Source organism: Acomys russatus, chromosome 2 (genome assembly GCF_903995435.1).
Source record: "Acomys russatus chromosome 2, mAcoRus1.1, whole genome shotgun sequence".
Classification (NCBI taxonomy): Eukaryota; Metazoa; Chordata; class Mammalia; order Rodentia; family Muridae; genus Acomys; species Acomys russatus.
In genome coordinates, this window is record NC_067138.1 from 73,106,348 (window position 1) to 73,133,036 (window position 26,689).

General features: G+C 41.0%; 1 protein-coding gene across 1 annotated transcript in view; it reads left to right on the forward strand.

Annotated features, from left to right (window-relative positions):
* The window catches only part of Pappa (pappalysin 1), a 245,077-nt gene that overhangs the window by 133,657 nt on the left and 84,731 nt on the right, over nucleotides 1-26,689 (forward strand). Inside the window, exon 10 of the mRNA XM_051163182.1 lies at nucleotides 18,169-18,362. Coding sequence (XP_051019139.1) covers nucleotides 18,169-18,362 — 194 coding nt within the window. The remainder of the gene's footprint in view (nucleotides 1-18,168; nucleotides 18,363-26,689) is intronic.

A 26,689-nucleotide genomic window follows, 5' to 3' on the forward strand; every position in this document is an offset into this window, starting at 1 on the left:
AGAAATTAGCAAAGAACAAAACTGAAATTATAATAATCATCAAAGGGCCAGGTTTTCATTTTAACTTGCTGAACAGAAAGATGAAATGCCCTTTACCAGCATTCGCATCTACGAGACTAAGCTCTACTCCAAGTTGCCTTCTCTGTTTCCTCGGACAGCACCCAACACCTAGAAATGAATGTGAGGATCTCACACTAGGAGTCTGTTTGAAGCACCTGCCATGTGTGTCAAGTTTTTCATGCTTCACACGGACCTTTGCAGCAGGGCTTCAAGAGTGACAGTAAGGGTGGATGGAGAAGACTGCCCAGAGGCCTAAAAAAGCTCCTGTTTGGACTTGGTGAGTCTAGGAACCATTCCTGGACAGTGGGACTCAGAGGAGAACTAAAGCGATACTGTGGACCTTGAAGGTCCAAAATGGAGGCATAGTCCTTCTGCAGGGACAGTAATATACAAGTCCCAAAGGATCCTAAGGCAGGATTCCACAGGAGACCTGGGCTGGGTGTCTGGTCCAGTAATGATCAAGGCTTCTAGGCAGAAGCACAACAGGCTGGATCAATATTTTAAGACAACAACCTTCCTGAGTGGGATGCTCTTCAAGGGCCAACAACATACTTTTGGCAAGCTGACCTGATGAGAAATCAGAGTGATTTTAGCTTTCAACACCAGTCAGAAAGCCGGCCCAAATTATCCATAAGTTTGAATTAAACTATCAACTGCCATTGGCAGAGATGTGAACATCCTGGCAAGAGCCATCTCTCCATTCAGCAGTCCAAAGCCGCTCACATAACTTGGGTTTAGCCTCATTACTGTGGAAAACACTGTGCGAACTGCTTGAATCCTCAGCTTTTCTTTCCATTTGTTTCTGTTTTCTTTTGCCCAGAGAATGCACCAACATAGAGGGTAGCTGGCTGCCTGGACCTGAAGCATGGGAGCCCCCTCTTCTTCCAGTCCCATACCTTTGACCATCTTTCTCTATGTGAGATAGGGTAACAATGTTCTTTACCTCAGAGGGTTGCTATGATCTGTCCATTAGCGCACTCAATGAATGTATACAATGCTCACGTATTAAGCAACTCTTACCATGCCAGTTCAATGCTACAAACTCTACATACCCTGCTGCCACTGCATGGGCCAGAAAGTGATCAATAAATACTAATTATTATGTCTATTAAAATAGTGATGCTCTTACTCACAAATACAGAACACCCTTTCCCTGGTAGACAGCAAGGGTAAGAATCATCCACCACACAAGGAGGCTATGGAAGGGATTCTATTAAACACCATAATGAAACAAAAGATGCTAAGTATTTTTTTTTTAACCTATACTTGAGTAGCTTTATCTGAAAAATAATTCTAGGTGCTCCTGAAGTATCATCCTTTTCTGGTTTTCCTTACTTTTCTGTTCAGTTAGCACAGATTTCTTTCTAAAGACCACAGTGAGATCATGTCTCACTCTCAGATTTTAACCAGAGTCATCCCTTGAGAACCAAGATTCAGAGTAGATGTTTTATGTCCAGTTGGGCCCCCTCCATGCCTTGCATGTTTGAAGCAAGTGCTGTACTATGGAACTACTGTCCAACTCTGGGTCTCCCACTCTTCCTGTAGACTCACATGTCTAGTTTCTCTACCTAGATTTGAGAATGTGGAACTTTACCAGCTTTCTTCCCAACACTTCTGGTGGACTCACTAACTAATGAAACATTTTAGAAAGAATTGCTAGAAACACCCACATCCCCCCTATCTTTCTCTTTGCCTATATTCCAATAATCACCATTCCAACCTTATTTCAAAAATCAGTATTTCCTCCCAAGTCAACCTCTCTCCATATTCAGAACTATCATTGTTTTACCAAAGGCCTGTTGCAGTGCCTGTCTAAAGTGTGGCAAAAGAGCTCCCATAGACTCCCAGTTATTTCACTTTGTCAGCCCAAATCTGACAATTTTTCATATAATAAGCACCTTATTTGTCCCTCTGCACTGGAGCATGTCTACAATGGCTTTGCATTGTCTTTGAGGAAAATGTTAATATTAAAGATGTGAGGAGAAAGATCATTAACACAAATCATCGTGGACAAATTAATTAAAGAAATCTTTTTAAAAATATTCATATACATGGGCTGCATTCCACTAACAAGGGGTTTGAGAGGTCTACCTTGACCATGGGCAAGATAAGAGTTTTAATAGCTCAGAAGTAGGAGGTTTCCAAATGGGGAGTTTTCCAGGCAAATAGGTGGCCATAATAGAGTAATCATAATAACACTTTGAAAACAAATGTAGCATTGCAAGATGGTCATAACAATCTCCTGAAACAAAGGCAAGATTGCAAGGTGGTTGTAAGAACTTTTTGAAACAAAGACAGGATGGCAATTCCTGGAACAGGCAGTATATATCCATTTGTAGTTAAGGTTACAGGTGAGGCATGGCATAGCCCAATTTTTGAAAAGCAGAGATTTAATCATAAACAAGAATGAACCTAGTTTCTCTCTTTAAAAAAAAATATGATGGCTTTCTTGACCAACATGTAGGCAGTTTGGTTCATTAGATAATCAAAATTCTTATTAATATAGTCTTCAAGCTTAGTAAGACCTGCATGGTTTGACACACTAATTTGCAAATTATATTCCAGTATCTTATTTTGCTTTGTACCTTCTACCACCTCCTCCTCCTCCCCCTCCTCCTCCTCCCCCTCCTCCTCCTCCCTCTCCTCCTCCTCCCCCTCCTCCTCCTCCCTCTCCCCCTCCTCCCTCTCCCCCTCCTCCCTCTCCCCCTCCTCCCCCCCCTCCTCCTCATATCTGTATTATTCTTTTACTTACTCACAGTATCCTCTCCCCTGGAAAAGTCCTCCCCACCATGCATTGTTTCTTCAGAGAGGTATAGCTGCCTCCTAACAGGAGTTCTTTTCAAGGTAGTCTAAAATTAAGCTGATGATCCCTCCACTCTGTTCATGCAGCACCAGCCCCCTCAGCGCGGAACACAATGCAGTCGAAGTTTACGTATAACCTTCCTGTTTCACTTGCTGGGAACTGAGTCCTAAGGACCCAGCTTTAATTCATCCAGTTCCTTTGGATTTAGCTCAGCATCTGGCATGTAATTTGTGGGATTAGTAAATAGAAAATAAATGAATGAAAGAAGGGTATATTTCTTATGAGATGGTTTTATTTCTTAAGAATTGACATGTCACAGAACTCTCCTATTCTTCAGAGTCCGGCAGACTTTAATAGACATTTTCCTCTTACCTAAAGTGGGACCGTTATATGGCTCAGAGTGGTGGTGACCCTAAAGCTGTGAATGAGTGTACAATTCCTGAATGTGAGAAAAAAAAAGTGATGGGAACTACCTTTGTCTCCTAATCCACACAATGGCCTTGTTACTAAGCTAAGTTCCAGGAAGCTACAGAGGGCCTTCTAAGTATCTGTCTTTAAAGCCTCTTTGACCCTTATATTATCTACATGAAAGAAGGAGTTAGGTGCAAGCATGCCTTTCCTTCCCCAGCCCTCTGCTAACAGTAGCCCAAACTCTTGAGGACTGTCAGTTCATTGAGTGGTCCTTTAGATTACCTGTAGGACTCTCGGGTAACCCCAAATTGAGCGGCTTTTGAATATCAAGCACAGTCCTAGGCCAGCTTCCTTTGGGGGGAGAAAACCTAATTAACTAGTAGTTAAAAAGAACGGCAGGCATGCCACCCCCCAGGCAGAGAATTCAAAAGGAAGTGGGTAACTCAGTAAATAGCGCTGCTTTAAGGGGCATTTAAGCCAATGCCCTTTGTTAAGGAAATTGATGGCTTTGTAAGTACTGTGTCTGAAGGGAATGCTTGAGCTGAAGGCCCCCAGCGCGCCTCGTAAATTCCCTAATGGACTGTGGGCCTGCAGTCTGGGCCCCGCATGTTCAATCATTTGCCAACAAAAACTCAGATTCCCCTTTTAGCCAAGTTATTGAACCTGTGCAGTTTAAGGGCAGCACGAGGCCGTAAGGGCTGAGAGTTTCCTTCAGGAAAAGCGAGGTTACCGATCTGTTACGGTAGATTTTTCTCCCAAGTGCTAGATTCGTGGGGATGGGTGCTTGTAGTTGGTCTTGTCATTTCGTTTTCCTAACATCTGGAAAGTTAGTCGTTACTTCAACAGTTTCTTGATAAGGAAAATGACTTGGAACTGAAGACTCTTGATCATTCCAAAGAGGTGTCCACGGTTACCTCCGACTTGGGAGCCCCCAAGTGACAAAAAATCACAGCACAGCCCCCACAGAAATGGGTCTGCCTGTCACACAAGATCCCCTTCTCTTCTGTACCCATATCCTTTTCCAAAAGATACAAACGATGCAGAAGTAGCGTGCAGGCAAGTTTTAATTTTAAAATCAAACTAGTACGGATTGGAGCCTTGATTCTGCCAGTTAACTTCTTCTTCGAACCTTAATTTCCCTCTTGTAACAATGGGATAAAGATAGTGCTCACTACAAAGAGATCGACTAGGATTAAGCAACTGTGGGTATTTGAAACATTTAACCAAGAGTCTAGCACTTAGCAAACCGGTCCCTTATTTACTTAGCAAATGTAGTAAATGTGCTTTTAATTGGCCGAGTAAGGGATGCTACAGAAATATAACAAGGGGTGGCAACTAGCTTTTCTCCAGAAGGAATACCAGATAAGGTTTCCAGAAGGTGTGCCTGGTTAAGCTATGAATGAAAGATAAATGAGGCCAGTCATAGGAAAAGCACCTGGGACATTAAACAAAGCCCCTGTACAGGTGGAGAGGTGAGGCTGTGAGGGTGGACATGGTCCCTCAAGGAGAAGGCCCAGTATCAATCTGTCTGGCTCAGAGATTGGGAAGGCATTAACGGTGAGAATACTGCAGAAATAACTAGGGACAGGATCCCACCTGGCAATTATCACTAAGTCTGTCAGAAAACAAGAGATGCATATAATTCAGGGTCTGAGGCAGCTGATTACATTTTCAGGCCCACTGAAGCTTGAAAGACAGCTTTCTCCCATGTCCCTCTGAGCCCCCTCCTTTTCAAATTGGATATCTGGGTACCTGAATGAGTACTGCTTAGCAGACAATGTTCATTATTGACCTCATTCTCTGACTACAGTACACCTCCTTGTGGCCCAGAATTGGTCTATTAAGGCATGCATGGTCCACCCAGCTAGGACCAGAGGGTACATCTCTGGCCAGTGTTCTGGAATCAATCGCTAGCAATGCAGTCTGCAATCTCTTGTTTTTGTTTAGACAAACCCTTCTTATAGTTGGTGGAAACTGACCTCAGAGTAACCATGGCTTCTTGGAAGCTGTTTTGAACATGAAAAGTCATGATGACCCTTACTGTTTCTGACCAAAAAGGGGAATGGTTTTGATTTCTATGTCCAAATGTGCCAGTTTACTCATTAGATTTAGGACCAATATTCCCTTCTCTTCTCACTTCCTCTTGTCTTTCTTCTCCCTTTTTAGTGAAAGAATGAAAAAACATAAATACAATGCCTTTAAGAATAAAACTATTTTAAAAATAAATACACAAATTCTAATTGACTTAAAAAATCCTATTCTAAAGCCTGAATATTGTCCTGTGTGGCATATAAGGAAGAGCAAACTTACTAAGTAGTGATTCTTGCCTATCTCCTGGCTCTTAATCTTTAAACACTGTAATATGTCTTACTGGATTGGAAATGGAGGACACCATGACTTCAATGCCTCATTCTCTTGGACTTTTCTGAACCATATGGCAGGAGGCAAGCCAGACCAATCAAGGTCCTGGATGGGAGGGACCCATGTTGAACTCTGGCTACTGTACTACATAAGGACCCTAAGCACACTGCAGTCACCTCAGTCATGACCAGCTTTGCCAGAGTAAAGTTAATGGCTTGATTTTATGTGGTGCTCTGACTCATGCTCCAGTCCTTTGCCCACTGGTACAGAGAACATCAGTTTATTCAGAAGCTTCTGTTGGCTGGAATCTCCAGGATGCTGTAACAGAATGATGTGTTCCTTATTTTACTAGATTGAGGAAGATACACATACTTGTTTATATTTATATTTGCAAGCATGGCCTTTCACTATGCTCACATAGATGAAATTCTCATAGACCAATTTTTATCAGACATTGTGTTTTCTTAGTATTTATGTAATGGTCCTTTACTACCGAGTCAGGACCCTCACTGCTCCATCAATTAACTGTGCTGCATTAGATGAGATACTTAGCTTTTCTAAATCTCAGTTCCTGCATTTGTGAATAGGATGTGCATAAGCTGTGTAATTACTGAATACCTTTTCAGTGCAAGACCTTTATTTGTTCATATGCATGTACATGCAGATGGTCTTCTGTGTCTAGAATCTGGACACAATGGTGACCAAACTACATGTCCTTCTATTTTCATGGAACAGCTGCTCTTTTAGAGAAAATTGAATGATACAATAAAAAACTGAAGAATCAAGCTAATGTTATAAGAGGAGTATAGTAGACTAGTGGTAGAGAGAAGCCAAGATTAGTGTTGTATTTTGGGGATGTGTTTAGATAATCCTTCAGTGAGTAGGTAAATGGTTATCGTAAGACATAACCAATGAAATGGAAAAGCAATTTGATGTTTTGGAGGAGAGTTCAGGGTAGTATTTGCCATAAGAAAATGTAAAAATATTACTTAAAAGTTTTGACATCTTTAAGTATTTCCTGTAGTATTATTGTATCAGATCTTTACAGTCAATTTCCAAAATAGATAAGAAAAGTAATGTTGCTTTAAATTAATAACAAAACAAAAAGAAGACTGGATGGAAAGATGATATGTTATTAGATAGTCAAGAGGACTTTAAGGCAGAGACAAAGCTTTCCAGGATTTTATTTTCATAGCTTTCCAGGATTTTATTTTCCTGTTTCGGATTTCATACTGGAAAAAAAAAAAATGCTGACTTGAGGATTTAAGGGTTAACAGAATCAAAATCCAAATAAACTTTAGAGTATAATATTTGAAGATTATAAAGCTATTTGATCTAACTTGTTTACTCGGCAAAAGGGAAGACTGCAGCCCAAAGAGAAAAGCCTGTCCACATTCAGAGTAGATGAGTCCCTTTCTCTTTGTCCTTCCTTCCTTCCTTCCTTCCTTCCTTCCTTCCTTCCTTCCTTCTTTCCTTCCTGGATTCAGGAAGTGCAGGCACTGTAAGAGAGCTCAAAAGTCATGCAGACACAGCTCCTCAGGTGTACTGAGGAGGAAAAGGAGGCCTTTCTCCCTCCCTCTCTCCCTCCCTCCCTCCATCCCTCCCTCTCTCCCTCCCTCTATTCATCCATTCCTCTCTCCATTCATCCTTCCATCGTCCTTCTTCCTCCCTTCTTCCCCTGCAGTTTTCTTCATTCCTTCTCCCCTCCTGCTGCCTCTTCTGTCTTCCTTTCCTCTCCCTTTTCCTTTTTCTTTATGTGGTGATAAGATCACATCCAAACCACCGAGAGTTTATTTCTAGTGTGCTGTCTTTTGTTACCCCTTTTGAGCCATTTTTGCATAGTTTGTGCATGTCAATGTTTAGCCTCCCCCCTCCACTTGTTAGCTTGTTTTATCTAAACCAAATTTTATTTTGCTATTTCCTGTTGCTAATTTTAGAGGTCTTGGCTTTAGAGGTATCATTTGTTCTTATGCTCACATCTATTTCATTGCTACTAACAATTCATATGGTATGAATTGTCCCCATTCTCTCATATCCTGAGATATAAATGGAGTCCCAAAAAGATGTAGACAGAAAATTATTTTGGACTTTGAATATTTGGGGCTATTAAATGTGTTGTCATTTATTCAGACCTCTATCTTTATATAATCTTTTTAGGCTATTTAAATAAATATACTAAATTCAAGGTGATGTCAAGACACCTTCAATTCTAATTCAGATGGCTGCCAAATCTCTTTATTAAATTTCAGTACAATATGTATTCCCATTTCTATCCAGATATTATATTTCTTTTCAAAATTGCAAAAGGCAGAAAATAAAAGAGTATTCAGAACATATGGTGAAACCCAAGGCACCACATTACTGGTGCTAGAGAGTTACATGTTGCAATTAATATTTGCCAGGGCTTGCCCCAGACTTTCATTTAAAGCTTCTCTTAATGTTGTTATGTAGAATAATCTGTTGAAAAACTTGAAATCAGATTTGGGATTCATTTTATTAATTTTGTTGTTGTTGTTTTGGTTGTAGATAGTGTCTTGCTACATATAGCCAAGTGTCAGAAGTTTTGTCGGCTTGGCAAATGTACACACATCTGGGAGGAGGGGGGTCTCAGTTGAGGAATGGCTTCCATCATATTGGCTTGCGTGTATGTCTATGGGCATATTTTCCTAATTCCTAACTGATGTAGGATGGCCCATCCTGCTGTGGGCAGTACCATCCTTGGGTAGGTGGTTTTTGGGCTGTATTATGAACCAAGAAACAATCCAGTAAACAGCATGCCTCTATGGTCACTGGTTCAGTTCCTATCTCTAGGTCCTGCCTTGAGTTCTTACTCTGAAGTTCCTCAGTGACAGACTGTGATCTGGAAGTATAAGCCATACAAACCCTTCCTTTTCACTTTTGCTCAGAACATGTTATCACATCAAGAGAAACCAGAATAGGATACGCAAGTAGGACCCAAATTCATAATCGTCCTTGTTTGGCCTTGCATGTGCTTAGATTTCAGGTAAAAGATTATACCTGGTTTGCTGAGACAACTTTAAAATAATTGATTATGGCAATTACAAAACTCCACAAGAACCTTATTAATCATTTACTGAGTTTCTGCTATAAGACTGGCAGTATCCTAAGTACCAAGGATGTGATATGAATAAGCTGGAGCCAGTCTAGAGCTCAGAATCAAGAAATATAGATATAACATCTATTTATTATTAAATAGTAACCACATAATATGACCAGGCAGTTTTACAGGTCCTAAAAATAAAAAGCACACGTCTGTGAAACTTGTAAGGATCTAGGGAATGGTAAGACATAAGAATATTCTATAAAAATATTTTGTGTGATCCTGGGGGATCATATCAAGGCCTCGAACATGGTAGGCAAACATTGTGCCACTGACCTACACCTCAACCCTCAAACTTTGGATTTATTAATATTATGAATGCTGTGAAGGAAACCAACCCTGCACTTACTAAAGGAGTATAGTGCTGTTCTTTGGATTGGCTCTTTACTAATGAAGAGATCACAAGAAGAGCAAGGAAAATAAATGTGAATATCTAGTTTAAGTTCCTAAAGCAATGATAATTTCAAATAAAGTCTTTTTGCGTGAAAACATGGCAATCTATGTGGATGTATGTATGCATGCATGTATAGATGGATGGATAGATGGCTAGATGAATGGGCAGTAGATGGATGGATGTGTGGATGGATGGGTAGATGGGTAGATGGATGGATAGGTAGGAGAGCCTGTGAATAGGAGGGATAATAAAAGGAGACAATCACATAAAACTGTCTGTTAGGTCATGATATAAATTTTAGGTTTTATTGTATATGATAAGATGGGAAATCACTGGGAAAATTTATGTGGGAATGTATTGTTTCAAGAAGAACATTGTAACTATGTTCGAAGGGAAGAATAGTCAGGAAACATATAAAAGAGGGTAAGACAAGAATGGTGAAGGCTTGGGCCAGGATCATGGCTATGAGGCAGAATACATTTATTTGGCATACCCCTTTGGCAAAGGAGACAAAGGATGTGCTTATGTCCGCATGTGATGTGACAAGGTAGGGTGAAAACCAAATAGGGAAGATAACAGAGAAGGTTGGGGTTCGGCCTCTGCTGCCAGAATGTTTATATTCTAACATGGAGAAAGGGGACATGTTGTGAAACTAATGTTCTTTTTGGTCCTGGGATGATGTGAATTCGAACATATGGTTAGTAGAATTTCCATTGTAGGCCACTGGAACTGGGAAAGAGTTCATATGTAAATCCACATAGGTGAAGGCAATTATTGGCAGACATGTTTTAAATTTTTTATTTAAATGATAGGATGGATCAGAAAATGTAGAAGGAAAAACTTCCCAGACTTAGCCGTGAAGTCCCAAAGTATTTAGTAGAATGATGGTAGAGACTGTAGAGGAAGGTAGGTGTGAAATGCAATGTGATAGAAGGAGCTAGCATGGTTTGGTAGCACGGAGGAGGGAGAGAGGTATAGCAGAATTAAGGGATGGAGAGAAAAGACAAGAGGGAAGGAGGAAAAAGGAAGAGAGAAGAAAGCACAGAAGAGGAGACAAAAGGAGAGAGGAGAGATGAGAGATTTCAAGTGGAAAGAGTGGAGTCATGCTTCATGTACCTCGAGGCAATCTAGTGAAAGGAAAATGCTGGTGTCATGATTGCTTTCAGCAACACTGAGGTTACTGGTGACCTGACTATGGTGGAGTATTGAGTACGGAAACCAGATCTGAGACCAAAAAAAAAAAAAAGAATGGGTGGAAATTTGATAGAATGTGAAGAGATTCCTTTTAATAAATTTTACTATAAATCAAAAGTAAAGTTTGAGGTAGTAGAAATAACATTGAGATATGGAGTGAGACGTTTTGCATTTTATTTATTTAAAAGCTTTGTATTCAAACTGTTTTTAAATATTGAAAACATAAACTGTTCTTCCTTCTGGTCTGTAGAAAAGGAAAGAATGATGCAGGAAAGTAAGAGCCGGTCAGAGCTGAAAAGACAGGACTCTAATAGAATGCCAGGTGAGGTGTCCTTGAACTGCAGACACAGACTGGAGACCAGGCTTTCAGGTGCTCTGAAGAGTGAGTCCTGGAGAAGAAGTAGAGAGATGTGCCTGAAACTGAGGGTAAACCAGGAAGTTGAGTCTGGACTAGGAAAGGACTTAAGAGCTACATGAGGATATCCAAATGATGTAGGCATCAATTACATGTTTCAAACATAGTGAAATTCACACTGGAGAGTCACATTTACTAATTGCTGTATGAGAGGGATCTGAAATGGGAGAAACCTAAAGTTTGGTCTGAGGTTCCTATAATGGCTAAGTAGAAAGAGTTAAGAGGAACTGCCCCTACTGTCCTTCATCCTGTGCCTCTGTGAGGGGTTAGACAGACATGGGCTCCTTCCATTTCTATTTTGTTCAGCTTGCTAGAGGATGTTCAGCTGTCACTATAGAATAGGGGAAGAGATTTCAGGTTCATATTGGCTTTGGCCAGCCCTTGAGGAAACCAGAGACAAACATGAGCTCCTCAGATTCCTCTTGATCTGAATAAAAGTATATGAGGTCAGTGATGTGAGCTTGACATAAAGGTTTTTTTATTAAAGGCAACATCAAGTTGAGATATTACTGCTCCAGAAGAAACAGACCAACATATCCTTCTTGAGCAGGTCCCCAACCTTCCATCATGTAAATTACTGGAGCTTAAAGCATCACTACTTCCACCTTTCCAAGACACCATTATTTGGATCAAAAGATCGCACACTTTGGCATCTTTGTTGCTGTTGGTTTTCTTAGAATGAATTATTATTTGACATCATGTTTGTTGTGCTTAGATTCATTCTTAAAGAAATAGCTGAGCTTAAAAATACTATTTCATGGGATGGAGAGATGGCTCAGAGGTTAAGAGGACTGACTGCCTTTCCAGAGGGCCTGCATTAAATTCCCAGCAAGCACATGGTGGCTCCTAATCATCTATAATGTCATATGATGCCTTCTTCTGGCCTGCAGGTGTACCTGGAGGCAGAACACTATATATAACAATAAATAAATCTTTTAAAATGTTTAAAATACTGAGGCTGGAGAGATGTTTTAGAGGTTAAGAGCACTGGCTTCTCTTCCAAAGGTCCTGAGTTCAACTCCCAGCAACTACATGGTGGCTCACAACTATCGATAATGAGATCTGGTGACCTCTTCTGGTATGCAGGGGTACATGCAAGCAGAGCACTGTATATGCAATAAATAAATAAATAAATCTTTTTAAAAATGTTTAAAATACTATTTCTTCTTGTTTTCAAGGAAATAGGGGGAAAATAGTAATTATTACATGGAAAGAAAGCATTAGAATGCCAATCATTCTTCCCTCCACTCAAAATAGACACAGGCAATGTTTCAAAAGCTGTGCTGTCTTTTTAAACAACTATTTAGAAATACCACCCATTGCAGAGCAGCACGCATTGGAATCATTTGCTTCTTTGTTCCTAGATTAAGGCTATCACTTATGTCCATAGTTCTCCACCATTCCATCTGCAGGTGGTTCTTACATTTATTTTAACCAGGGTGAAAAATTGATGAGAACTCCAGTAAGTCTTCAGACTACTTAGTCCGTACCAATGGAAACTATGAAAACATCTACAGATGCCTGAAAAGTAATACTGCAACTTGTCAAAGACGGTATCCTACGGAGTGCTTTATCTTCAGTAGAGGGTATCAGATTACATTATAGATGGTTGTGAGCCACCATGTGGTTGCTGGGAATTGAACTCAGGACCTCTGGAAGAGCAGGTGGCGCTCTTAATCTCTGAGCCATCTCTCCAGCCCCATTCAAGTACATGTGCTTCTAACATGAAACAGTTCTTTAAGACTAGATTCTCAGGAAGGATAACAGGCTACCAAGAAGAGACTTGATGTCCTATGAGCATATACAGGGGGAGGAGGTCCCCCTCAGTCACAGTCATAGGGGAAAGGAGTAAGGGGAAAATGGGAGGGAGGGAAGAATGGGAGGATACAAGGGATGGGATAAAAATTGAGATGTAATACGAATAAATCAGTAAAATATTTTAGAAAGACTAGAAAAAAAGATGGTATCCTATTTTATTCCCATAATTGAATACTCCACTGAAGGCACATTCTCTAAAAAGGGCATCATTGTTACTAGAAGCTCAAGAAAAAGTATTTTAGCTTTGTCCCTATTGAATGTTTTCCAAGAAGCTTCAGCAACTGGCTGCAACCATGAGGATTTGAAAACTTGATTTCAATTTGTTTCTGGACAGTTTCATGCATGTATAGAGTGTTTTGTAGAGCTGAAGAATGGCTTAACTCTTAAGCTGAGACTGCTTTTGTAGAGGATTGGGGCTTCCAGAACCCATGTTAGATGGCTCACAATGGCTTAGAGGTCCAGTTTGAGAAGATCCATTGGCCCCTGGACTCCATAGGCATCACTTGCATGCACATGGTACACACAAACTCATGCAGGCACAAACATGTAAATAAAAACTGAGAAAAAAATAATTTTAAAACTGCATTAGGATACTCTCTCTCCTCTCTCACATCTTCATATTCTTTTCAGCCCTTTCCAATACCAGTATACTTTTCTTTTGGTGGGGAGGTAACACACCTTTTTCACAGAGCTGTCACACAGTGTGTGACCATCCTCAGAAGCAGGCATGGGAAACCAGACACTCAGCTATGGCAGGAAGCTGGGGGTCTCTGCCTGATAGCTTTTACTGTCTTTGAATGTGGCAGATGGTCAACTGCCTTTCCCAGAATAGGCCAATGAAGACAAGTCCAGTTTGGTGTTTAAAGCCTCGGTCAGCTCCCTGGCCAGCAGCTCATGCAGAGACATGCCATTGTGGGAGTACACCAGTTCTTCCCTGTCCAGTCATAATGCTTGGGGCCACTGGAAGGAGAAGATAACCAGATTTGCTTGTTTGGGGTCTGCTTGTTGATCACATAGGTCCCTAGATCCCCGCCCAGCTTAATGGTGAGCACGCCGCCCCCAAAGGAGACATCATTAGTGACCCTATCACTTAGGAATGCCTGCTCCAGGTCCTTAAGCCCTCAAGAGTTAGCATGAGATTTAGAAAGCTGAAATGTCACATATAACATTAATCAATAATCTGAGTCAGATCATTAGATAGCTTGAATCCAGGGTTCTGATTTCAAGAGGAGGAACTTTTCACAATAGATTTACTCTAGTGTTTGCTTAGATTTTAATAAGAAGCAATCACATTCCTCTAGACTTGGCCTTCAAAGTGGGTGTAACAATCTCTGTCTATCTCAAGGATGGTCCTATCGTGTGCTTCAGTGATGCTGGGGCAAAGTAGTTCATTTTGACCTTCCGTACTGATGAGACCTGAACATGAAATCTATGCAAGCCCAACGAGCTGCCTGTCCACATACAGAAGGTCCATCTGCCTCAAACTCATGAAACTCATTTCCTCCAAATGGGAAAGAAAGTTTTTTCCTTGTAAAAACTCAGTGAGGCAAGGTTGACTTTGTTCCCATCAAGTGTTCTTTCTGTGTGGACAGATTCCTAAATGCACTATCACATATATACGAATGAATCTGAAATGGTGAATTCCTCTTTGGTAGGAGAAGATGGGGTTAAATTGAGAGATCAGACTGCCTACGTAAGGTCCACTCTAAACCAGTTCTTGTTTGTGTCTCACTCAGTTCTTGTTCCTTCATCCTATGATAGAATTAAAAAAAAAAATTCCAAAGAGTCTCAATAGGAATGTGCACCTCAGGGATTCTCTAGTTCAGTCATCCATATATTCATTCAACAAATACTAGTCAAAGTCTGCTGGGGTTTTTAGTGCTCACTCTGTCTCTGTCTCTGTCTCTGTCTCTGTCTCTGTCTCTGTCTCTGTCTCTGTCTCTGTCTCTGTCTCTGTCTCTGTCTCTGTCTCTCTGTCTGTGTCTGTGTCTGTGTCTGTGTCTGTGTCTGTCTCTATGTCTCTGTTTCTGTGTCTCTGTTTCTGTCTCTCTCTGTCTCTGTCTCTCTGTGTCTGTGTCTGTGTCTGTATCTGTGTCTGTATCTGTGTCTGTGTCTGTGTCTGTCTGTGTCTGTGTCTGTGTCGTCTCTCTCTGTGTCTGTGTCTGTCTCTCTCTGTGTCTCTGTTTTTGTGTCTCTGTTTCTGTCTCTCTCTCTTTTCTCTTTCTCATCTCTTTACCTCTCTCTCACTCAACATTCACAACATCCCTTCCCACTTCCAGTGAAGAATATTTGATTATAAATTTCACCTGGCTACTGGACAGGAGGTATAATGGCAGAGTGATCATTTGTCCTTGCTGTAGACTTCAAATTCTGCACAAGAACCTGCTTGCTGCCCAACATGAAGCATTCAAGGAACACTAAGTGAATTGATGTAATGAAAACAAAAACCTCAGTTTGTTTTATTGTTCTGTTGCTGCTGTCTTTGTTTTTCCTGGCTGTGCATTTGTATTCCATTCCGTACCCTGTTCTTTTTGGTGCTTGAGGCAGAGGGAGTGGGGAAGGAGAGAGAATTCCCCAGACAAAACACTGGCAGATGGAGTGGAGGGGCTCCCCTAGGACACTAGTAGCAAGAGAAACTAAATAGCAGAGTCCAAGGATATTATTTTTAAAAGACTCACAATAGCTTTGTCAGCATAATGTTGGAGAAGAGACAAGACATATTCATTTTCCCTCTTTTTTCCTCTCTCTCCTTTACCCCCTTTCCTCCCTTCCTCCTTCCATCTCTCTCATTCATTCATTCTTGCTCTTGCTTTCTCTCCTCTCCATTCCTTTTCCTTTCTCTTCAAGGTTTTTCTATTACATTTATTTGTTTAATGGAATAAAAGGGGATGCCAGGGTGCTTGTGTGGAAGTTAGATGTGGCCTGGAGGTTCTTTCCTTCCTCCCTGTGAGTCCCAAGGATTGAATTCAGATCATCAGGCCTGATGTCAAGAGTCTTTCCTTACAGAACCATCTCTGAACCTCTTTCTCTACCTTTTGAGTCTTGGAGCCTACCAGTATACTGACCATTTTACTATCTAGCTGTGTAGCTCTTCTTTTGCTCAAGTCTGTCCTCCACTCTCAGATTATGGTTTAATTCAAACAGATTTATTGTGATTTTAAGTCTAAACATAAAGGAATAAGCTTTTAAAAGAACTTACTTTTAGTCCAGTTTCCTGCTATTCTGAGAGGCATCTTTTCCTTGAATAAATTAAGTCTTCTTAGAAGGTAAATGTAATATAGTCTTATTATAATTTCTTCCCTTCTGCCTTCACATGGGAAGAAAGGAAACATGGTACTGAAGTTAGTGAACCTTATAGTTTTATTCTTAAGAGGTCCTGTTTATCATTCTGTAAATGCTGAGTATAAATGGCTCTCTTCTATGCATAAAGAATCTTGCTCCTACTTCTCACCTTCATAGCAGCTGCCTTGTGGTCTAGAATTGGACATCATAACTTCCTGCAGTCCTATTCACTGAGCTGGGATTTATGATGATTTGCCCTTGGGTTGGACCTAAAGTTTTATTGTATCTGAACTGACTATGATCCCTGGTCATTGTGAGGCTGTGAGAAGTGCTGACTGTGTCTTCTTTCAGTGTTGGAAGTACCTGATATACTGGTTACTGGAGCTCTCAGCTGGCTTACACCCATCCTCCAATAATTAAATTATAATGAATTGACTTATTCTGGCACAGTTGATAGTATTTTACTGTGTCGACTGTTTGCAGGAATAAACAAGGAATTTTTGGAGCTTGGAAGGGGCTCAACATTCTGCTGCTCCTGAATTCAATAACTCCCTTTACAGATAACAACATGGAAATTCAAGTCCTTTCCCTCTATGACCCTAGACTTTTTCTAGAAGGTAGAATGTTTGAAAGTATTTCAAGTAAGTATTGATTTAACAAGATGATTTAAATTCAACCACTTAGAAATGAATTGACCCTTTAGAAGAAGCACATTTTTCTTGTCATGATTATTTTAGAATGTACAAGGCATATTTATGTTCATTTCCAGTACCTTCTCCAGAGTTCTGGTCCATTATTTTGGAGTAAATATTGGATCAATGACCTATATCAAGACATAAACTAAGAGTGATCCTACAGCCTAATTTGCCTGGGGAGTTCAGATTTCCATGTGCCTATTGCTCAGACAGAATTTCTAATAGCATGTTCTTTTCTCTTAAAGCATTATAGTTTGGATGATAAATTATACGGTAGGTCTCAGGTTCTAGGTAAAGAAAACTAGTTGAGATGTCTAGAACCTTTCAGTACAGCTACATCATACGGACCTAGAGTCTGCACAGTGTAATGGGTGTTAAAGTAGAGATTTTAATAAAATAGGCACTTTATACAGAGGGGGCTGGCTGCTTAGCTTTGCCTAGAAGCCCTGGAGGCTAGTTTAGAAGAACTGACTCTAGCATTTAAAAGGTGACAGGATCATCTCTTAGGGATAACCACCCAGGTTTCTCCCTGAATTGCTCTATATTGAATACATATGTCGTATCTTCTTAGATGACATCCTCCTCGTTACTCCTCTGATGCTAGTCCTTACAGCCAAGTGAGCATTGATGCCACCAGCCATAGGTTTTGACTACACCAAAAAACAAAGCAACAACAACAACAAAAAGACATAAATTACCAAACAGGCAGGAGCTTGATCACATGGCATTTCACTGAGAGTCCTAAGGTGTCATTTAAGCCTGTAGGAGCATTAGGCTGGGCTCTTGCAGTCCCAGCATTCTAGCTGCCTCATTTTCTCTGATGCACAGAGCACAGAGAAGAAAAGAGAAAATCTAATAAAACAGAAATTTAGGTTCTGGCCTGAGATTGGATTTGGGTTGTTCTTTGTGCAAAACTGAAATCCTCGTTGGAGTTAAATAAACTCAGGTTGGATAACATGCAGAGAACTTGCAAAGTGAGTTGGGTCCCTAGCTCTAGCACTAACGTATTATGTAACTTGTGCAAGCTATTAAAGACATATGACATCTCAGTTTCTTTAATTAGAAAAATTAAATTGTAATTACAATAATGATACCTTCATCAAATTGTAGCTGAGTCTCACTTAAGAGGAGTGAAAGTTCATGAATATTGTTGTGTGTCGGCAACAGACCCACACAAATGAGATCTGTCCTCCCGGCGTATTCTAGGTGTGCAATGAGATATGTCCACCATGAGTAAGTTTTCATCATGCATAATTAAAACCCATGGCCACTGAACACAGTTTCCTTTCCCTGACCTCCAGTGCAATGTGGATGTTGCATTTCTGGGCTCAGTTTCTATGTTTTTTATTCCTTGTGTAAATGGACTCGTGCAGCATTGTGCTTCATTTGCTCAGGACAATACATGCCAGTTGTATATAAGCCATTGTGTACGGCAGTACTTCCTTTGATTTCTTTTCTCCCTTAAGGTTGAAGAAGAGTATCCCAATGTGACTTAAGACAGTAGGTTCAACAGAGCTTCTGGTTTGGAAGGTCTATTCCACAGTGTCTCTGATCGCTAAGACCAAAGAACAAATATTCACATATTAACCCTCTTTCTATGTTCGTCTCCCACAGATGAACCCAGCCGGTGCTATTTCCATGATGGGGATGGGATGTGTGAAGAGTTTGAACAAAAAACTAGCATTAAAGACTGTGGTGTCTACACGCCTCAGGGTTTCCTGGATCAGTGGGCGTCTAACGCTTCAGTATCCCATCAAGACCAGCAATGCCCAGGTTGGGTTGTTATTGGACAGCCGGCGGCATCTCAGGTAAGTTCCTGGCCATTGCAAGGCTACTGCCGGTGGCTCCCTGAATCCCTCCTGTGGGTCTCATGTGCATACTGTAAGCACAGTGTTAGAGGCCATCTGTGATAACAGCATCTCTTCAGTCCCATTGGTTAAGGATAAGGCATGAGGTGGTGAAGGGGAGGGAATGCAAGCATCATGGGAATAAGAATTTTCCCCTATGACCTTCTTATTATGACCCAAATATGGAAAGAACTCTGCTTTGAATATACCATTGGAATTCAATGGGAGTAATAACAAATTTATTTGGAGAATTTTAGGATTTGTTTGTTTGTTTTTGACAGGAACTCTCAACTTGTCTGCTTACTGAATTAATGGCAACCCTATCACAGACTTGGTGTATGCTGTATAGTCTTTGCACCATATTGGGTTCCACTCCCCTTGCCCTGCCTCCCCACACTTCCGAGTTTAGCTTGATACCCTCCAGGGATGTTACCAGTTCTAAGAAGCTGTGACTCACTCCGTGATCCCTTAATGAACTATTTATATGGCATGGTTCTCCCACAGGGTACTGATAGCCTAGTAGAGGGAGGGAGAGTTTTGGGGCTACCAGAGCTTGTGTGATCTTAGGATAGCTGTGCTTCCCCAGAGCCCCCTTTGCAATTATCCTGCTGAGAAAACACCTGCCTTCTTCTGAGACTCCAATTTCCCAGAGACACAACTCTGTTTCTGACTGCCCAGCACAGGGGCCATTTCTGAATCTAGCCTGCCTCCTGGCCTTGCAGATGAGGCATGATTCTCAGTCATCCCTCTCTAATACTGCTTCGTTATTTCAGTTTTGTTGCTGATGGGGGCGGGAGGTACAGGTGGAATTTGGGTGAATGAGATATGGTACCCTGGGCTGGGGTCAAAAGAGAACTATGGTGTAATGTGGTGTAAGGTAGCACCTCTCATATCTTCCTTTCATCTCTATTTGATCATCAATTTACCTCTCCTATGTATGTTCACATTATTCAATTTTTTATTTATTCATTTGCACATATGAGTGGATGCCCTCGGGAGAGTGGAAAGGTGTGGGTACCCGGGATCATTCCTTGGCTTTTGTCATGTGTAGTGCCAGCCTGGCAAAGAGTAGGTTAGCATTTCCCTTTCTGTGCTGCCTCAGCACTTGGTGGACTCACCTGTACAGTCAGAGCTTCCCAGAGAACTTCAGGAAGCTTATGTCCATGCCTTACTGCTTCCCACAATCGGCTATCGGGGTTTTTACAACAGACTGTTGCTTCATTCATCTTTTCTCCTCCTCAAAGCACAGCATCTGGACAACACTGTCTGATTTTGTTTTTACTGTAAATGTGTAGCACATGCGAGCACATAAACACACCTGCCTACTAGTGACACCAAGAGAAGACATCCAGCCATTGTTTCTCCATCACATCATATCTCCTACACTTCAGGCACAGGAATTCCAAATTCATCTAGCATCACATTCCTAGAGATACTTGAAAAACAATATTCAAATGAGGGAATTATTAACACTATGGGAGACTTTCATACACAGGAGTAATGGGAGCAACTGTGTATTAAAATCACCCAAAGATTATTGGTAGTAATGTGAGCAAAAGAAGTAAAGAATTTCCCAATCGCTTCATTTGCAAAAAAAAAAAAAAAAGTAGGCTTTCCTGGGACAAATAATCCAATCTTGTAGGGAAAGCACTGTCAGGAATTATGGCTGATTAGTTCTTCCTAAACAAAAATCCAATTTAAAAAATCATTATAAATACTGGCTCTTCGATCTATAAAGAGGAGGGGAGAAAACAAAATCATCCTATTGAATTATTCATTGTTACCAATTTTATTTTAATGAAATCGACTAGGTTCCATTACTCTGAGCTTGGATATAATCTTTGTTACAAGGAGACGTCGGCTGTAACTAAATTTGCCATAATAAGATCAGCTCACTGGAGTATACAGGGTCAGTGTGTGTAGGCTGGGTGCAGAAACAGAAAAATGAAGACCTGGAGGGCACCCAGTTTTCTTACATGAAAATAAATGCCCTTACCCCACACATGCATATGTGTTCATACACACAGGTACATCCATATATGCAATCGTACAAACAAACAATATAAAGTCAGCTTCCTCCAGGATAAGCACCATTTCTAAAGTGGGAGGATTGCTCCCTTCTGATAACAGGAGAGGAGAAAATAGGACTGTGCCTCTCAGTACCTTGTTCAGTGATTAGAGTTCAGTAGTTAATTTTCACCCTGTCAGGGCCTCTAGTGAAGATACTGATGTCAAGAGAGGAGGATCTAGGAGGTTCCTGAAGATTGAATTGAAGAATAAGATAGAAAAGTGTTCCCTGGGTCCCTCAAGTTCCTTCAATATAATCTTCTTGTACCTCCTTTTTCTCTCTTCCTCTCCTTTTTTCCTTCCTCTTCTTCTTCCCTTCCATTCTCTTCCTATTCTTTTATTTATCCCCCACCCATATAAGCATATATGAATAGGCCATGAGAGCTTACTCTAGACACTGATCAAACTAATACTGGAGAACAGAGGCCCAGGAACCAGTAGCACCTGAATTTCACCAACCACCCTGCTAAACACATACACTTATAGCCAACCATCTTGCCTTCTTCATGATAATCACTCTGTTGCTTACGTTGGAGCCCTGCAGGAAGTACAGTGGTCTCTCTAATCAGTGCCATATCCTTTATGTAAAGAATCTAATCTTAGAGGAATATTTTGGAATATACCAATGAGAGCTTAGAAATATAAGGCCACATCCAAAGTCAGGAGTCGCTGATTCCAGGGGAAAAGGCAGAGTTCCAAATGGCAAGTGCCAGGGCCTCAAATCACCCTGAGCTGGACCATACTCTGGAACCTGGGCTGTTCCCAATCCCCGCCACACACACTGACCCTCTTCTGCAACCTCCTGTCCTCACCAGGACAAGCGTGGCCTGAAGAATTATGAAAATACCCAGCCATTCCTACTTCCCCATTACAATCCAGTTTGTCCCACTCTCTGCCAGCCTTTCTCTGCTATTATAAACATGATAAAAGCTCAGGTGTTTGCTGGAATTGTGGAGCTATCTCTATGTCTGTGATAGAACCCATGGAAGTATAAGACCACATCTCTGACCTCAGTAAAGCTCTGGATGGGAGAATCACTCCAAACCAGAGCTGTATGAGAATAACACTGCAGGCGCTTATGTCTAGTGAGACTGATGAACACTCTTTGAGTTATGTGAGCTTAGCATACCAGTCTCAACTTGAGCTTTGATTTAGCATGACCCTGCCACTGCTAATGATTTCCAGTCTCTCTCCCCCATTCTCCTTAAACAACTCTCCCAAATTTGCTTACAGTAAAGCTACCCATGAATGCTGATTCTTGTATCCAAATGTTATCAGATGTATCAAAGCTTCCTGGTTGTGCAAATTGGGCTGAATATCCTATACTAAGAGACATTCCTTGGATATTTCGGCCATGCACCTTCGTGACCCAACTGGAATCAAGAAGTTCCTGTGAGTGAACAAAAATGGAAATGAAGAAAGAGAATCGAGTTATCTCTCTTCTGGGAACCTCAGAAATGGTTCCGTTTGGTTTGGTTTAACTACTTGCAAAGATCTTGTCTTGTTCATACTTTCCTTCCATGCCTCACATTTTTCTAATGCTTTACACCAAAGGCTGCCAAAGCACAAAGTGCATAGACCTCCTTTCTGTGCTCATTCCCAGAGTTTCTACCTAAGACCAGTTCCTTTTGTCTAAACAGGCATCCCCTCTTAGCCTTGAGCTAGAATTTGCAGTATTCTCGTAGGGACGAAAGACCATAGTCAAGCAACTGTTTGATTGGGTGAAGCTTCTTACAGTAAAGCTTAGACTGACCATTTCAAGGTCAGTGATTTGAGGCAAACATTTTCTAAGGATAAATTAGAAGTGAGAGACCTATCTACATTGAAGTGAGGGCCGTGATACAGTAAACTCCTCCATTGTGTGGCTTTTTGGCTGGCTCAGGTTAGACTGATGCTTCTATGGAGATTCCTGCATTAGTGAGGACAGGGGACATCGTCACCTCCTATTCCTTTGTAACTGCTTTTGATTGTATATACCATTACCGTTTGGGGGGTATATCAGTCCTTTCCAACTTCATTTTGAGTTGCTATTGTCTGGTTCTTGACATCATTTTGTGGTTTTGTCTCCATTAAAATACAAACCACATCATGCCCTATGCTAAACCAATCTACATGCTAATTCACTTATTTGTTTGGTTAAAGCGAGGCAAACAGGTATACTTGTAGGCTGCATTGATGGCTATGAAAGGGAGAGCATAGACAATAATAACAAAAATGAAAAGTCATGGTGCATTTCTAGATCTAAACTCTAACACAGGGAGATCTGATATTTCCCTTTTAACTTCTATTCCTGGAAACACTTAGACAAGCTACTCCTCCAGGAAGCTTAGTGTCCTTCCTTGGAAAATGGGAATAACATCGACATCTCTATAACATGAATGCAGAGAAAACAGCGAGCACTAGTTTTTTTTTTGTACCTGATTGGTAATACCAATGTCAGTGGCCTGTCACATGCATGTTAGGTTCCTCTATTCACTTTCATCCATAGCTGACACAGTGACCCACACAGCAGAGACAATTGGCCAAAGTTCACCTACTTACATGTAGTCACATTACCAAACATTTGTTGCTCACCCAGGACTACATTAGCTACTTTGGGAATCTCTAAGGAAGCTCAGAGCCTCTTGCTGATCTCAGAGAGCTTACTGCTGCACCCAAGGGGTGTGTATACCTAGAAACAGTAGTCAAAGATCTCAGAGTATAAAATCCAGAGGAAATTTCCCCAAGGAATGGAACACACAGTTGTCAGCTTACTCAGCCAGCCGGGATGACAGCCAGTGTGCTGCATGGAAAAGTCCTTTGCCCACTTTCAGAATGTCTAGGATAAATCACAGAAACAGCGTTTACCAAGTTTGTCTGGGCTTTGCACCAAATTCTGTGAATCTTGCTTAAGCTACTGCAGAAACAGGATAAATGGTCTCCATTTACAGATGAGCACACTAAGGCTTTGGAATCATGTCTGGAAGGGGCCAAATGGGGACACAGGGCATTGTGTTTAGGTAGGAGGCCAGGTGCAAATGAAGCAGCTTATACCTGCTTCAAAGATAGATGTGGGAAATGATCAGAAGAACAGATGTCTTCTGTGTCATCTTGTTTGTTGTATCCATTTCAAGACTACCAAGAAAATAGGAGATCTCTGGCAATACTGTTCCATCTTGCTGCCAAGGTCAGATATCTATCCTGGACGTCCATTCTTTTTTCTGTAACTACATTATTAACAGATAGTCATTGTACATGGTGGTGGGTTTCCTAAAGACATATCCACTAGTGAACATTATTTCCTTTGATTGTACTCACACCCTGAGTTCCCACCTTTCTCCTTCCTCCTTCTAGTCATTTTCTGTATCCAGTTAATCTTTCTCTACTCTTCTTATGTATGTAATCACACACACACACACACACACACACACACACACACACACACACACATACACACACACTCACAAACTCCAAATACACTATGTTGGATTCATTTTTGTTAGAAAACATTTGGTATTTGTTCTCCAACTCAAACTTATTTGCTTTAATGTAATTATCCCTCATTCTATTTTTCCATGAGCAACATGATATGTTCCTCTTTATTACTGAATGAAACACCATTGTGTGTATATACCACTTTCAACCTCCATTATTTTAGCCTCAGAGAACCTTCCAGAGAAATGTCTAAAATGTATACAGTATAAGAAGCAAAGAGAGTGCTTCAAGTTTCTAACCCTGCATGTAAATCAGGTGCCTTAGGTTTTGGAATATGTGCCTAATTATCACTGGAGGATGTTGAGATAAAAGAAGGAAAGTACACTTTTATGTAATTTTTGGTTAACTATACATAGGAAACCTTAAGCTATCATAAAAGAGAACTCTGATATGTGTACATTCCTCAACAGCCATGATCTCTGTAGGGACAGTGGGGGATTCACTGGTGTCCTTTCCATCCTTGTCTCCAAAGCAAATTTCTTGATATATCCTGGGTTCTTTGGGTACAAGGGTTAAAAAAAAAAAATAGTTCTGCATTTGAACTGGGCATGCTGACACAGCTTCTAATATAAACACTTGGAGAGAGGAAGGTTGGGAATTTAATATTATCCTTGACTACATAGCAAGTGTGAGACTAGCCTGGGTTACAGAAGAACACACACATATGAACACATATACATGTATATATGTGTATATATACTTTTAGCATGTGTGTGTATAAAAAAGAAATAAATCCATCTTGCTACAAGGAGTTTTATGCTATTGAGAAAGTACTTGTATACTGTGCCCCAGATGAAGGCTGAGAGACATTTAAAAAGAAGTGACTGCTGGGCTGAAACTTAAGAGAGTTAAATTGAGGGACAGGACAAGGCATGGGTGTGAAGAGCATGTTGTTAAGTGAGAAACGGTGAGTCAGGGAAAAAGAAAAAGGGGATGAGGGATGATATACAAAGAGTAAACAAACAAACAAACAAACAAAAAACCCCAAGCCAACCAAACCAAAACAACAGCAGCCACAACAAACCAAACCAAAGGCTAATAACAAAGCAAAAGATCAAGAGAAATGAAGGGGGCGTACTTAGAGACACTGCAGATGCCTGGGGTTCATTCTTTACCCTGAGGGCTGAGAAGAGCTTTCCTGAGGCTTTAGGCATGAAGCACACTGCTCAGATACTAAGATGGGAAGACATTTCTACAGCTCTGGTTTGCCAGACCCCATAAAGCATATCATTTTCCATGCATTTAACAGCCACCCTCCTGAATAAAATGGGCTTTTCTCAAAGTGAAAAAGATGAGTCTCACAGACAGGAACTCCTCACCTATCCCATTCTCCTTTGTTTTCTTCTATCTACTTCCCTACAGGTGTTAACATGAAAAGATCTCTAGTCAGAAATTTTGTACTGAGAAGCACTTGCCCAGTGCTTCTTATACAATAATACTTGCAAAAAACAAGGAGAAATCTTGGCCTCAATTTCTCGTGCTGAGGACACAGTTCCAGAGGCTGTCTGCCCCTTCCCTGCTTGTCCCTGTCTTCAACTGGAGCATTCAACTCTTCTCATTAGGAAAAGGGGGCAGCCTTTGCCAATGGTGGGGAAGGAGAGGGAAAGGGAACATGCTGAAATGCTGGAGCACATAGATTCCAAGTAGTTTCCCCAAAGGCCCAAGGGATCTGCTTTCTCCTGGTGGTTTCTGAATAATTGTTCAAGAGCACATGTGCAAGTCATCTAAGGAGACAGAACAGAAAGTACCGTGGTTTGTTACAGCCTGTCCCACTCATGGGGGGCACCCAACATTCCCTCCAAAAATGAGTACAAAATAGAGTCCATGAGCTGTGTCTCCTGAAACTCTTCAAGGGAAACCTTGGGCTGGGAGAGACTTTAAAGCTATTAAACGTTGCAGGGATTCTCTTCCTGGCCCTCTTTCTCCATCCTTCCCTCATTCACCCCTTCTACAGATGATGACATTTTGGCATTGAGATTGGCCTTAGAATTCCATCTGAAAGTATTTGAATGATGATAGTTTGGAGCAAATACAATCTATTGGCATCTGCAATTAGATTAAGCTTAGGGCTCATCACTTACGGGTTATGTGACATGGGTCAAGTTTGGTCTCTGCTTCCTTACAATTTCTGCTTTTCAAGGTAGGAGTGAGATCTATGTGATGCGTGAGTTCTTTTCTAATGACAGTCTCAGAAATACTCTTGTCTCCTGTTATATTTCTGCAACTTGGGATGGACATAATTAGACATAGCACTGAGGGTTACTTCAAAAATGTTTTTTTTTTCTCCTAATATGTGTATGCATGGATATCTTGTCTGATTCTGTGTCTGTGCATTGTATGCATCAGATACCCTGAATGGGATGTACAGATAGTTTTGAGTTGTTAAGTGGGTGCTGAGAATCAAATACATCCCCTCTGGAAGAGCAGTCAGTGCTCTTAACTAATGAGCTGTATTTCCAGCCCTAAGATACAGGTTTTAAGAACTCGGCTTTTGAGTACAGACTTTTGAATAGCTAGAGACTTAGAGAGCCCCCAGTTCTTACCTCACTTCCCATTGCTTAGGGAATAATTCTGGTATTCCAATGGAAAGCTAGGCTCATAGTGGTATGTCATGACCTGACCACATTAAAAGTACCATTTTAAGCAATGGGATGGCAGGGAGATGAACAATATAGCCATTACCCTCATGGGAGAAGGAATTGGTATGAGATCCTTTCTACTGAGGCAAGATATATTGTGACAAGTGC